Source organism: Protopterus annectens, chromosome 6.part0, assembly GCF_019279795.1.
Source record: "Protopterus annectens isolate FY-2018-M chromosome 6.part0, PAN1.0, whole genome shotgun sequence".
NCBI lineage: Eukaryota > Metazoa > Chordata > Ceratodontiformes > Protopteridae > Protopterus > Protopterus annectens.
Window position 1 is genome coordinate 1,737,863,549 of NC_056737.1, and position 15,613 is coordinate 1,737,879,161.

General features: G+C 45.8%; 1 protein-coding gene across 1 annotated transcript in view; it reads left to right on the forward strand.

The window, feature by feature from the left end:
* Positions 1-15,613, forward strand: part of RTN3 (reticulon 3) — a 475,542-nt gene that overhangs the window by 279,192 nt on the left and 180,737 nt on the right. Inside the window, exon 5 of the mRNA XM_044075128.1 lies at positions 12,706-12,752. Coding sequence (XP_043931063.1) covers positions 12,706-12,752 — 47 coding nt within the window. The remainder of the gene's footprint in view (positions 1-12,705; positions 12,753-15,613) is intronic.

Consider the following 15,613-nt stretch of genomic DNA (forward strand, 5'->3'; position numbering starts at 1 on the left):
CTTTGGCTTGTCTACTGCGCCCAGGGTATTCACAAACTGTCTCGCTCCAGCCATTGCATTTTCCAGACAGACAAATATTCAAATATACCCATATCTGGATGATTGTCTGATTCAGGCAGAAAGCCAGGACTTGCTATTAAAACATCTGGCTTTCGTAAAGAAGCTTCTAACCTCACTGGGGTACACCATAAATGAAAAATCTCACCTAGTACCCTGCCAACAGATTGTATGCCTGGGAGCAAGCTTGAACACCACTTCCCAGATGGCTTTCCTCACTCCAGAGAAACAAGATGTTCGTGATACACGGCTGCAGTCATCACTCTTGGGTTATCCTGCCGTCAGGTGGTCCCACAGTCTGCCCTAGTTCCAAAGTCTTGGTCCGGTGTCTGTTGCTTACGCTTCTTCCCTGACGTCAGTGCGCCAGGGGTATATAAGATGCATCCGATGCCATTTTCTTCAGTCTTTCTTGCCGCACGGTGCCCGAAGCAGTTTGCAAGTGCGGGTCGGCAGACTCCTGAGATTTTCAAATCGAATTTCAGACAGAAGTCTTCATAAAGCTAAGTACCCCGTTGGGGAACCTTTTCTTGCCTCCTACTTTAAACAGACTACTGGCCACAAAGACCCAGCTATCTGCAAGGAAAATTCTGCAAGCCTTGGGGTTCATGACCTCTTGCATTCTACTAATTTCATATGTAAGACTGCATATGAGGAAACTACAATGGTATCTAAAGTGTCTATGCTGCCAACATTCTCAGGACCTGGAATCAATGTTTCTTCTCATTCCTTGTATCAAGACAGAGTTCCTTTGGTGGGCAGAGGCCTGCTACCACAACAAGGGGATCCCTTTCACTCTACCCCCTGCTGCCCTAGCCCCAACAGATTCCTCAGATTATGCATGGGGGGCTCTTTTGGCAGGGCAGTGCATTCAGGGCAAATGGAACCGGGGTCAGATGCACCTGCATATCAACCAAAAAGAAATGTTAGCTGTACAGAATTCCCTGACAGCCTTCAAAGACCTCATCCTTCCAGGACAGTTATTGGTAAAGACAGACAACACCACAGTTATGGGATACATAAGCAGGGGGAAACCCACTCGAACCCTCTATGCAGACTAGCCGTGGCTCTGTGGAATGCAGCCTTGAGCTACCAAGTGCACCTAAAGCTCAATTCCTGCCAGGCAAGCGAAATTCATTGGCAGACCTAAGCAGAAATGTCATGGACCCACATGAATGGAAACTGGAACCAAAAATATTCAACCTCTTGAACAGATCGGGGACTCGAGAGATGAACCGGTTTGCCTCCCCTCAAAACTACCAATTGGACAAATGCTGCACAAGGACTCCCACAGTCAAGCTTGGAAAGTGGATGCCCTGTCCTTTACTTGGGAAAGCCTCTCTTTCTCCCTCTGCCTCTCCTCTCGAAGGTTCTGCAAAAGATTGAACAGGACAAGCCAAGGGCAATTCTGATTGCACCAGACTGGCCATGCCAACATTGGTACCCCCTCTTGCACAGTATAACTGCTGGAACCATGGCACCTACCTCAGACACCTTCCTTGCTGTCCCAGCAGGTGGGCCAGATTCTGCACCCTCCGCTTCAAAACCTGAGCCTTGCAGCCTGGCTAATTCCTTGAGCTGCCCAATAGCACCCCTCAGTAAGTGCTAGATGTCATTCTAGAAGCAAGAAGGCTTAGTACTAGGAAATCTTATGCTGAAAAGTGGAAAAGATACTGTTCCTGGAGCCAGACATCTTACCTCATATTTTTCAGTACTTAACAGAAATGCTCCACAAGGGCCTATCCTTCTCGTTCGATTAAAAGGCATGCCTCTGCCATTTCAGCACATAATACTGAACCACCCCTCTTCTCTCACCCCCTGCTAAAGCCCCTCCTCAGAGGGGCCAAAAATCCCCCCCCCCCTCCCCAGGCGAGACCCTACTCCAGCCTGGGACCTAAACTTTGTATTGGAAAAGCTCACTCTCCCATTTGAACCAGCTACAACTGCAGAGTTGAAATTCCTTTCTTGGATAACAACCTTCCTTCTAGCCATCACTTCAGCAAGGTCTGAATTACAGTCCCTCATGGCAGTGGAGCCCTTCATTATCTTCAGTGCAGACAGTTTCCCTCAGGACCAGTCCTTCCTTTATGTCCAAGGTGGTGTGTAGTGTGGCCCCAAATCAGTCCATTTATTTCCCTACCCTTTTTCCTGAATCCACAAAACAAAGGTGAGCGAATACTGCACTCTTTGGATGTGCGCAGACAACCTAGATTTTATTTGGACAGGACTAAGCCTCAGAAAATCTGAACAGCTGCTAGTTGGCTTTGCTGCAGGGGCAAAGGGGAAGGCCATTTCAAAGCAAACCATTTCTAAATGTATAGCCCATTGCATTCATTTCTGCTATAATCACCATGGAAAACCTACCCCACAGGGATAAGATCACATTTCACCAGGGCTGCATCTACCTCTACAGCCTTCCTCAGAGGCGTCCCTCCCAGAGACATCCTAGAAGCTGCTACCTGGAGCTCTGTACATACCTTCAAGCATTACCACGTGCCTATTTCTAAATCCAGAGCTGATTTTGCCACTGCATACCTGCAGGGCTTATCTGGTCCTAATGCTCTGACTTTCTCCTCCCTTCCTTAGCTTTGGGAATCAACCCAAATGTAATAACTGCAACAACTCCACTCCTCCTCTGCCCAACTGCTCGTGCCCCTAGGAGGAAAACTTGCCCATCATGCAAAAAACTGGACTTCCATCACCAAAGACCGATGGGTCCCAAGCGTATCCCAGGGGTACAAATTTTACTTCACTCACTGCCAACCCCAAAACTGTTACCAGACCTTCCTCCAAGCCAGTGGGCAGAGGCACAAAACCAAGTTCAATCCCTGCTCTCCATAAGGACAATTCATCTTGTTCCTGCAGAACAGATGGGTCAAGGGTTCTATTCCAGGCTTTTCCTGGTACCCAGAAAAGAGGGCACTTCGCGCCCAATTCTAGATCTTTCCATTCTAAACACCTTCCTGGTGGTACCAAAATTTAGAATACTCACTTTGCAGCAGCTTCTTCCTATGCTGGCCATAGATGCCTGCTTAGCCACCTTAGACCTAAAAGAAGCCTATCTGCACATCCCTATCAGGGACCCGTGCAGGAAATACCTACACTTCAGGGCAGGATATATGCATCATCAGTTCTCTGCACCTCAGGTACACTATCAACGAAAAGAAATCAAAACTAGTCCCCAGTCAAAAGATTGTATTCCTGGGAGCAAGCTTGGACACAGCATCCCAGATGGCATTCATTGCTCCAGAAAAACAACTTCACTCAAAATGGCCACCAGAACCCAGCTATCAGCAAGGAAAATCCTGCAAGGCCTTTTGCATCCTAATTCCGTATGCCAGACTGCATATGAGGAAACTTCAGTGGTACTTAAAAAGTCTCTGGTGCCAACATTCTCAGGACCTGGAAACTCATTCCTGTCATACCTTGTCGAAGGACAAAGTTTCTTTGGTGGGCAGCAGCATGCAACCACAATAAGGGACTTCCCTTTACTCAACCGCACGCTGCCCAGAGCCTAACCACAGACTCAGACTATGCCTGGGGGACACACCTGGATGACAAGTGCATTCAGGGCCACTAGAGCCCAAGTCAAATTCATATGCACATCAACCAAAAAGAGATGCTAGCTGTTCAGCATGCTCTAACAGCTTTCAGATCCCTACTCTCACCAGGACCCCTGCTAATCAAAACAGACAACACAGTTATGTGGTACATCAACAAGCAGGGGAAACCCACTCTTTAGCCACTGTGTGCAGGCTAGCCATGGCTCTGTGGAACACTGCCTTGGACATGCAGGTCCATCTTGCAAGCTCATTTCCTGCCAGGCAAACAACTTGCTGGCAGACTTTAGCAGAAATCATAGACCCACACGAGTGGCAATTAGAGCCCAGCACCTTCAGCCTTCTAATCCAGAAATGGGGGACCCCAGAGGTGGACCTCTTTGCCTCCACCTGCAGTCACCACCTCAGCAAATTCTGCACCAGGACACCTCACAGCAGGGCCTCGAAATTGGATGCCCAATCCTTCCAGTGGGAAAACCTCAATCTATGCATTTCTCCCTCTGCCCCTGCTCTCAAGAATATTACTAAAGATAAGACAGGACAGACCAAGGACAATCCTCATTGCCCCGGACTGGCCACACTAGCACTGGTACCCACTACTGTGCAGCCAGTCACCGGTGCCACCCTGGCACCTATCCCAGAGCCCCAACCCTCCTCACTCAGCAGGGGGGACTGATCTTGCATCCGCAACTGCAAACCTTGAATTTTTGCAGCCTGGCTTATTCCTTGAATTCTCCCCCAATGACCAGCCTAAGCAAGCAGGTGCTGGATGTCATTCTCAAAGCCGGAAGACCCAGTACAAGGAAATCCTACGCTGATGAGTGGAAAAGGTTTTGCTCTTAGATTCAGTCTAAAGGAGAGGACTCTGCACTGCCCTCCCTACCACTAATCCTGGATTACTTGGCAGGTCTACTCCACTGCCCTCCCTGCCACTAATCCTGGATTACTTGGCAGATCTACTCCACAGAGGCCTATCCTCCTCTATTAAGATCCATGCCTCTGCCATCTTGGCTCATTACAACACTGAGCCACCTCTCTTCTCACCCTGTCATCAAACAGTTCCTGAGAGGGGCAAATAACTTAAGGCCACCAAGGAGAGCAACCACCCCTGCTTGGGACCTTAACCTTGTACTGGAAAAGCTCACATTCCCCCCTTTGAGCCTGCAGCATCAGCAGAGTTGATTCCTCTCTTGGAAAACAGCCTTGCTTCTGGCCATCACTTCAGCTAAAGAGTGTGTGAGCTACAAGCATTTATGGCTGTGGAACCCTTCGTTATTTTTCATGCTGACATGGTCTCCCTCAGGATGAATCCTTCCTTTATGCTTAGTGGTGTCCAGTGTGGCGCTCAACCAATCTGTACATTTGCCAACTTTCTTCTCTAATCCTCAAAAAGGGGAAAGGATCCTGCACTCCTTGGACGTGCACAGACAGCTCAGATTCTACCTGGATAGGACCAAGCCCTTCACGAAATCTGACCAGTTACTACGCAGTTTTGCACCAGGGGCAGAGGGCAAGGCCATTTCAAAACCATTTCCAAATGGATAGCACACTGTATCCATTTCTGCTACAAACAATCGGAAACTAACCCCTCAGGGGGTCTGAACCCATTCTGCTAGGGCAACTTCTACCTCTACAGCATTCCTCAGGGCCCCTACCAGGGACATTCTGGAAGCTGCTACCTGGAGTTATGTACACACATTCACAAAGCATTACCACCTGTCTATCTTTTCCAAATCTAGGGGCGGGTTTTGCAACAGCAGTCCTGCAGGGCATACTAGCCAGCCCAAACTATTCTTGACTACCTCCACCCTTCAGCTTTGGGGAATTGACCCAAATGTGATTACTGCAACAGTGAAACGCGAACATAGTACAGTACATCTGCATTTATGGTATTCACTGTTGCATTCCTAGTTTCCTTCCTGTCCCCCTCTGTGTATATTACTCATCCCTTACAGGGGTATTGGTATTTAAGTTTTACTGGTGGTGATTTTCCCATCATAGCTTAGCTCACTATTGGAGGGGGGGGGGCGCGCTCCTGACATTTGGGGCAAGAAAAACTGATGTAATTATGTCGGCGGCCTGTTTTTATACCCCTGATGACCTGACGTCAGTCCTGGAGTGACAGCAACCGATGCAGAAATACTAAGTCTCTCGAATTCGGGCCGACTGAGGGTTACCTGCAGGCAGATAACCAGTGTGTGATGACTGCAACAGTGTACTCTACCATCTACATTTATGGTAAGTGTACACAGCTGTACTTTTTCGTTCTGGAGTTCTTCAGAAGTGAAGTGACTTGTCCCAAGAGTCACTTTTGCTAGGGTCTTGTTCATTCTGAGTGGAGTTGCTCCTGTTTCAGTCAATTGGTATTGATTCCCACCCTTCAATTGCATGTTGAGCCCTCATGGCAACTTTATGCTACATTTTCATGTGTGGGTCCTTTTATTCCTGCTCTGTATGAGGATGTTCCATGAGTAAACTAGACTAAGGATTATGGGGGCGCACAGCTATCCATTATGACAAATTGATTGTAGGAGGGACTATGTTGGCATTTTAAGTGCTCAAATGACAATTTTTGTGACAAGTCAGTATAGAATTTTTAGCAGTTAATTTTGTGACCTCAGATTTCTTAAGTTTTACCTTTTGTGCACTGTAGTCAATGAAATGTGCTTGGAATTTACTTGTCTAGTAAAATGTTCTGTTTTTATATCTGTGTTTATACATATACATATGTATATATGTGTGTGTGTATGTATATATGTATATATATGTGTATATATATATATATATATATGTATATATATGTATATATGTATATATATGTGTATATATATATATATATATATGTATATATGTGTGTGTACGTACACATGCACACGACTTCATAATTAAAGTTTTTTGGGACTGAGTTACCTAAAGCAGTGTCCTTCTAGCCACTTTATGATTCTAAAATGAGCCTTTTTGGGTGGGGACTGCTGTCTGATAGTATTTGAGTGATGCAGTAATTTCAGTTACCAATCTACTCCAGTTCATTGCCAGGAGGGGTAAGGAGAATGGAGCTTTTCCTAACATTCAGTGAGTGCAAGGCTAATCTCCGGGGTGCCACCTTCAGAAATGCCTGCAGACTGGCAGTTCATATGAAGCAGTTTAGGGTGTGGGCAAATTAAAGCAGTTGGTGAAAGTGTGGATGTGGTGACTCTGTACAAGGGCACCACATATGGCAGCTGAACTGGAGAACCGAAAGTTGAGGCAGCGGTTCTAAACAGCTGTACTGAGCCTGGTTGAGAGTGATGCTGTGGAGTCGGTGAGTATTTGCCAGATGTGGGATGTTCTTCATTCCACATTGCTGCAGTCCTAACTATTGGGGTAGTCCGCTGTCCAGTCGGCCCGAATACCAAAGTATATGGCTGACGTCGGTCAGGGCGCATTAGACTGACGTCAGTACGTCAGGGTACTAATGCGCATGACCGACGTCATATCCTCAGTCTTTTTTGCCGCATGGTCCGATGCAGAAGCAATTTTGCGAGTGCAGGTTGGCGTTCTGAAAGTTTCTGAAGTCAGAGTTTCAGACCGAATCAAAGTTGGCTAAGTACCCCGTTGGGGAATATTTTGGTTTTTTCTTGCCTCAGTATTTAACCGGATGTCAGAAAAAGTGAATAACTGTATTTCTTGTGGGAAACAGATACCTCATAGGGATTACCATACTTTGTGTATACCTTGTTTAGGGCCTGAGCACGACGTTGTTGGATGCCGCTCTTGTGCTAGATTTAACAAACGCACTATTAAGAGAAGGTTAGACTGTGCCAGGTTAGTTTTTGGGAAGCGTTGTAATTATAAAATGCCGTCGGATGCTCCGACGCCCGCTTCGACCAAAAAGCGCAAGGACAAAGCAGCAAAGCCTGGAGTGGAAGAACCGACAGTCCCAGACGTCGGATCTTTAGAAGGCTCAGTGGAGCCGGAGGTTTTGCCAGGTGTTTCTTTGGAGTCTCGGGGAGAGACTTTACTGTTACAGGATGTATCCTCGCAGGAAGTAGGCCAGGCTGAGGGGGCTTCTCAGGTGGCTGTTCTTCCCTCTCTTCCTAAGGTGGTTAGGGCCTCCCCTTCTGTTTCCAAGGCTTCTTTGAGAGGCAGGCCAAGTTCAGCTTCAGTGGGGGTTTCTCCTAGTGCTTCTGGGTCTTTGCCTAAGAAACATATGCTTAAAATGGCAGAGGATTTGATTACTATGATTAGAGGTTCTATGCCCCCTCCTGATAAGTGGCCTAGGGTGGAACCTGAGTTTGAAAGTTTTGAGCAATGTTCGGAGGCTTCTGAGTCTTCGGCTGAAGACTTGCAGGAGTATCCTCCTTATTCTGATGTGGATGATTCTACTCCTTCTGCTTCTCCTCCTGAGGATTTTTCATTTTCAGAGACTCTGCATTCCATGAGGGAGCATTTTAAATGGGAAGGTCAAGATTTCTCTGATTCCAGGAAGAGGCTTAGGAATTCTTGTTTTACCCCAGCATAGGCCTTTAGCTATACCTCCTGTTCTGAATGTGGTGGAAGATGTTTTTGCAGAGGCTTCCCTGAATCCTGATTCTTTGCCTCCTGCCCCAGTTAAACCGGATAGGTACTATAGGGTGCCTGAAGCTCATAAGTATCTTTTAAGAGTCCTAGGGCAGACCCGAAACTGTCTCTCAGGGGCCTAAAGGTGTGAAGGCCTCTGTTGTTAAAAATCCTGTTCCTCCTGATAGAGGCAAGGGCTTTGGATAGATGGGGAAAGAAAGTGTATACTACTTCCACTTTAGCCATGAGGGCGTTGAATTGTCAGTTTCACATGTTAAAATATCAGAATTATCTCCTTTCACAATTGAAATCTAAGGTGGATGCTCTGGCAGAAGGTATTGAGTGTAAAGAGTTGCAGGATTTAGTTCATGTGTCTGAACAGGTGGGTAAACATTCTTTGCAATGTGGTTTTGATGCTGTGCAGGCCTCCTCGAGGGTGGCTGCCACTGGTTCTGTTCTTCGTAGGCATGCCTGGTTGAGAGATCAGAATTTAGCTGAGCATGTTAAAACAAGGATTTTGGATGCTCCTTTGCAGTCTGATGTGTTGTTTGGTTCGCCTGTGGAAGCAGTCTTAAAGAAAATGGAGGACAAGGCTAAGTCTATGCAAACTGTTAAGGATTTTTGCAGGTGCAGCCTCCAAGTTTAGTAGAAATTGGCCTACTAAGGGATGGACTTATCCTGCTTATGATTCCCAGTCTAGGGGTAGGTCTAGACGTGGTAGGGGCAGAGCTCAAGGTTCTTTTAGGTCTAGGACAGGGAGTTCCCTGCTCAGACTTCTGGTGAGGGCAGGGGTCAGTCCTTTCGTAAGCAGACCCAATGACCTGCCTTTCAGCTGCCAGTACATTCTCGCCTGGCAGCACCTTTGGGAGGAAGGCTGTCTCTTTTCAAAGAAAATTGGGATTTAATTACCCAAGACAGATGGGTTCTGGATATCATTCACCACGGTTACAGGTTTTATTTCCATACCTTGCCTCCTTTCAAAGGCATGCCAGACATTCCTCCTCTACAAAGACAAGAGGCTCACAAGCAAATTTCTCTGTTGCTCCAAATAGGGGCCATTCAGCCAGTTCCTGTGCCAGAAAGGGGCCTAGGATTTTATTCTAGTCTGTTCCTAGTACCGAAGAAGGGGAACACGTGGAGGCCAATTTTGGATTTATCTATCCTCAACACTTATCTGGACATTCCCAAGTTCAAAATGTTGACGTTACAACAGCTTTTACCTCTGCTGGGCAAAGATCACTGGATGGTAACTTTAGATCTCAAGGAAGCTTACCTTCATGTGCCTATAAGGCTAAGTTGCAGGAAGTATCTGCGTTTTCGAGCTGGAAATTCTCACTATCAGTTCTCTGCATTGCCCTTTGGCTTATCCACTGCGCCCAGAGTATTCACAAAGGTTCTGGCTCCAGTGATAGCTTACTTCAGGCTAAAAGGAATTCAAATCTATCCTTACTTGGACGACTGCCTGATTCTAGCTCAAGAAAAGGAAGACCTTCTACAGCATTTGGACTGTCATAGCAGTGCTAAGATGCCTAGGGTATTCTGTGAACGAAATAAAGTCCAGTCTAGTACCCTCTCAAGACATGTGCTTTCTGGGTGTGAGACTGAATACAGCAGCCCAGATGGCCTTTTTAACCCCGGACAAACAAAATAATCTTTCCAGTTACTTCCATCAACTATCTCTTCAGTCCGGGCTGACTGCAAGGACAGTCCTTCAAGCCTTAGGGTTCATGGCATCTTGTATTCTGGTGCTTCCCAATGCCAAACTGCATATGAGGAAGCTGCAATGGTATCTCAAAAATGTATGGACACAGCACTGCCAGGATTTGGACACTGTCATTCAAATAATACCTTGCATTCAAAAGGAATTTTTGTGGTGGGCTCAGGAATGTCACCTAAACAAGGGACTCTCTGTGACCCGCCAGAGGCGAGTCAGATTCTAACGACAGATGCCTCAGACATTGCTTGGGGAGCTCATCTAAATGGAAAGTGGATACAAGACAAGTGGCCTGCCAGACTACAGCATCTACATATCAACATGAAAGAGATGTTAGCAGTCCAGTTTGCATTAATGGCTTTCAAGGAGTTACTACTTCCAGGGCAGGTGTTGATTCTAACAGACAACACAACTGTCATGTGGTACATCAACAAACAAGGGGAACACATTCTTACCCATTGTGCAGGCAAGCAATGATTTTATGGGAGACTGCGCTCAGCTTGCAACTAACTCTTCAGGCAAGGTTTCTGCCGGAGCACAGAACTCCTTAGCAGATGTGTTAAGCAGACAAATCATGGATCCCCACGAGTGGAAACTGGATCTTCATGTATTTCAAAAATTGACAGTGTCATGGGGAACTCCAGACATAGATCTGTTCGCTTCTCCACAAAACCACCAGCTGCCAAAGTTTTGCACAAAGAGGTTTCATCACACAGCTTGGAAAGTGGATGCTCTTTCTTTCAGTTGGAAAAATCTTCATGTGTATGCTTTTCCACCTCTGCCTCTTCTCCCAAAGGTGCTTCTAAAGGTCAGACAAGACAAGCCAAGGATGATTTTAATAGCTCCAGATTGGCCTCGGCAGCACTGGTACCCATTACTGAGGAGTCTGGTAAGGAAGCCTCCATGGCCTTTACCCTTGATTCCACATCTGTTGTCTCAGAGGGACGGTCACCTGCTCAATGTCAAGCTTCACTCTCTTCATCTAACAGCCTGGCATATTCTGTTTTGAAAGACAGCAGGTCTCAACTTCCTCAAGTTTTAAATGTGATTATGGAAGCCAGAAGACCTAGTACAAGGAAAGTGTACGCAGAAAAATGGAAGAGATTTTTATTTTGGAGTGCAGCAAACAATTTGGAGATTTCTGAGCCTAATTTGAGTGTGGCTCTTCAATATCTTACTGAGTTATTGGACAAAGGTTTGTCTTTCTCTTCCATTAAGATTCATGCTGCAGCAATTTCAGCTCACTATGATTGTGACCCACCATTGTTTTCGCATCCTTTGTTCAAGCAATTTCTTAGAGGGGCAAAGAGTATAAGACCGGCGCGTAGAGCTCCTACTCCTGCTTGGGATCTCAATTTTGTGTTGGAGAAACTTACTCTACAACCTTTTGAGCCTGCGGCTACTGCTGAATTGAAATATTTGTCATGGAAGACTGCTTTTTTGTTGGCCATTACTTCTGCAAGAAGGGTTTCTGAGTTGCAGGCCCTTATGGCGGTAGAGCCTTTTTGATTTTCATAAGGATAGGGTATCTTTACGCACTAATCCTTCCTTTATGCCTAAGGTGGTTTCTAGTGTGGCTTTAAACCAAACTATTCATTTGCCTACTTTTTATGCAGATCCCCAAAATAAAGGGGAAAAGATTTTGCACACTTTAGATGTACACAGGCAATTGCGTTATTATTTGAGCAGGACTAAGGATTTTAGGCAGTCTCAGCAGTTGTTTGTTTCTTTTGCTTTGGGTTCAGGGCAAGCCTGTGTCAAAACAAACTATTTCTAGGTGGATTGGGTGTTGCATTGCATTTTGTTATTCCCATCATGGCAAGGAGATTCCAGCTGGGATTAGGCCTCATTCCACTAGGGCTACTGCCACTTCAACAGCATTTCTAAGGGGGGTGGCCACTAAGGATATTTTGGAGGCAGCAACTTGGAGTTCAGTGCATACTTTCTCTAAGCATTATCACCTTCCTCTCTACTCTAAGTCTAGGGCTGGTTTTGCCACAGCTATTTTGCAAGGCATGTTGTCAGTTCCTGCTTCCTTATGATTTGCCAGCCTCCCTTACCTCTGCTTTGGGATTCTACCCAATAGTTAGGACTGCAGCAATGTGGAATGAAGAACATAGTACAGTTTTGTACCTACCATAAATGTAGATGTTCGAGGATCCACATTGCTGCAGTCCAATTTACCCTCCCTCCTTCCCCTCTGTGTTTAGGGGTGGTTGTGTAGGTGAGGTTATATTCTGTTACTTTTGTATATATTGTACATATTTTTGGTGCAGGTATGTTTGGAGTTTTTGGTTTTGGCCTTATCTTTTCAGGGTCTTCTGACATCTGGGGCAAGAAAAGACTGAGGATATGACGTCGGTCATGCGCATTAGTACCCTGACGTACTGACGTCAGTCTAATGCGCCCTGACCGACGTCAGCCATATACTTTGGTATTCGGGCCGACTGGACAGCGGACTACCCCAATAGTTAGGACTGCAGCAATGTGGATCCTCGAACATCTACATTTATGGTAGGTACAAAACTGTACTTTCCATGACGCATTAAAAATCCATGCATATTTGGAAGGCATTTCATCATGTACACTCGTAGCTTCGTTTGCCTTTTCTTGCTGTGTAAATGTAGCAGCCAAGGAGCACACAGTACCAGTCAGCAGAAAGATGTAGAGCAAATAAAGCGTAAAATAAAAAGACAAATGTGTGTACTCCCTACATTTTCTGTATTTCAGCCTTTTGTAGCTCAGTAGTTTGTCTGAAATTCTGATTTTTATTAAGCTGACACTGCATTATACAAGTAACTTTTCTGCACATTTGGATAACATTCTTTTTCCTTGTAGGTGTTTTGGCCCTCTTCACTGTTCCTGTATTTTATGAGAAGTACAAGGTAAGTTAAATCTGAATGTTTCACTTAACTGAAAGAGGGGTATGATGCATTGTGGTGAAAGACTGCAGTAGTGCATTGCCAGTATTATAGTTGAATTTGAAAGCTAATTTCTTAAAGCAGGTTAGTATTCAGCTGGCTTACTTGTGTTGTATAGCTGTACCAGCAGTAATTTCTCCAACCATTCGCATTCTTCTTTGCAGTCTACTGAGTATGGAATAATTTTCCCAAGGTAAACGGTGAGGTGTGACTTAAAATGCTGGTTAATAATTGTATGCTTAGTGATGGAATCAGATTTCCTTCCTTGGATCACTTTCATCCTAAACTGATGGGATTATCCTGCAAAGGTCAAGTTAACATCCTTGACATTGTACCAAAGCCATAACCTTCTGGATGCTCCATGTCTGTATGACCTCGGTGCGTGGGTGTAGTTGCATGAGGGAATGTATGAGCATATGATTACCAGACTGCCTTGCTGCCAGTCCAAATGGGAGGGTCTTTATTCCCATTGATCTGAACACCACTGTTGCAGTCATTACAATTGGGTTGTCCTGCTGGCAGGCTACCTGCAGTCTGCCTGAATTCCAAAGTCCTGGTCCGGCGTCAGTTGCTGTCGCCACTTCCCTGAAGTCAGTGCGCCAGGGGTATATAAGATGCAGTCGACGCCATTTTCTTCAGTCTGTCTTGCCGCGCGGTGCCCGAAGCAAAAGCAGTTCGCAAGTGCCAGTCAGCCGACTCCTGAGATTTTCAAGTTCGAATTTCAGATCCGAAGTCTTCATTAAAGCTAAGTACCCCGTTGGGGAAACTTTTTTCTTGCTCCAGACCGATGTCAGAAAAAGTTAATTGTATTTCTTGTGGGAAGCCAATACCTCATAAGGATTTTCATTCTTACTGTATTCCTTGCCCTAGGCCCTGACCACGACGTTGCTAGTCTGTTTGGTGCTAGATTTAACCAACGCACTATTAAGCGTCAGTACAATTTTGCATTTCATTATTTTGGCAGAAGATTTAATTATATAATGCCGTCGGAACAGCAGACTACTGGAATTTTATAAAAAGCACAAAGAAAAAGGACAGGCATCCGAGGTCCACAACCGACGAGGCTTCGGCTAGGCCAGTCGCTGGTTCTCGGTGAGGTGCTTTCGCAGCCCCTGATGCCCGCTACCTCAGAGCCACAGGCCGCTTCCGACTCCACATGGAGCCGACTAGGCCGCTGGATACTCAAGGTATTGGACCCTCGGAAACTATTCCCTCAGATGGGTCCGGAGCCGATAAGCAGGCATCAGTTTCTGAGGGGGTTTTCAGGCCTACGCAGTTGAATGTGAAAACGACTTCAGCTTCAAAGGCAACGACTAAAGCACCCCTAAAGACAAAGAAACAAGTACAACATTCCCCTGGAGAGGCCTCCATGCCTAAAAAACAGATGCTTAAAATGGCCGAAGACCTAATTACTTTGATCACGGGCTCCCATCCCCCTCCTGATAAGAGGCCTAGGCAAGGGACAGAATATGAATCTTCAGATCAGGTTTCCATTTCCTCCGATTCCTCTTCTGAACAGGGATACTCTCTTCCTCCCTATGAGGATTCTGATGCTGAAGAATGTATCACCTTAGCCTCTCCTGAGGATTATTCTTTTGGGGAGACCCTGCATGCTATGAGGGAGCACTTCCACTGGGAGAGCCAAGATTACTCAGAATCTGAGAAAAGGCTCTGATTTTCTTTTACTACCTCAGCACAGGGCCCTTGCTATTCCTCCTGTTTTAGACATTGTGGATGTATTTATAGAGTCCAGTCTGACTCCTGACTCTACCACCAGCTCCTGTTAAGCCAGACAGATACTACAGGGTTCCTGATTCACATAAATTTCTTTATAAAAACCCTGCTGCTGACCCAGAAACCATCTCTCAGGGTCCCAAAGGGGTCAAGGCGTCCACTGTGAAAAACCCTATCCCCTCATAGGGATTCAAGGGCCCTGGACAGATGGAGGGAAAAATTTATACTTCCTTACCTTGGTTGTAAGGGCCTTAAATTGTCAGTTTTTTATATGCTTAAATATCAACAATTTCTTATGTCACTAAAACAGAAAATGTTGACAAATTCTGAATGTGCAGAAAAAGAAATGCAGGATTTATTGCATGCAGCTGAACAAGAGGGAAAGCATACTTTTGCAATGTGTTTTTGATTCTCTGGAGGCCTCCTGCAGGGCCACTGTTACAGGTTCTGTCGTTAGGAGGCATGCTTGGTTAAAGGAACAGAATATGCCTGATCATGTTAAAGCAAAATTACTAGATGCTCCATTACAGCATGATACCTTGTTTGGTGTTAAAGCAGAAGAGATGTTGGAGGAATTGGAGGACAAAGCTAAATCTATGCAAACAGTCAAGGATTTCTTAGAGGTACAACCTCCCATTTAGCAGCAACTGACCTGCAAAGAATTGGTCCTTTCCAGTGTCAGGCCACAAAGAGGCAGATACAGACGTCCCAGAGGCAGATCCTAGCCCCAGGGCTCATACAGGTCTAAACAGTGGGGTGCTTCTACCTCCAAAAGCTGAGACGATAAATCACAGCCATACAGGAAACAGTCTCAATGACTTCCCCTGCCAGCACCAAGCACTTATCTTCTGGCAGCTCCTTTAGGGGGAAAACTAGCACTTTTTTCACAAAATTGGCACATGATCACCCAGGACAAATGGGTCTTGAATATAGTCACAAAGGCTACAGGTTCCATTTTCACACCTTGCCAAAGGCAAATGGTATGCCAGACCTGCCACACAATCAGTGGGCAGAGGCACAAAAAGTTTCATCCCTCATGGACATGAGGGCCATTCAGCGAGTACCACAGCAAGAGCAGGGACTAGGATTTT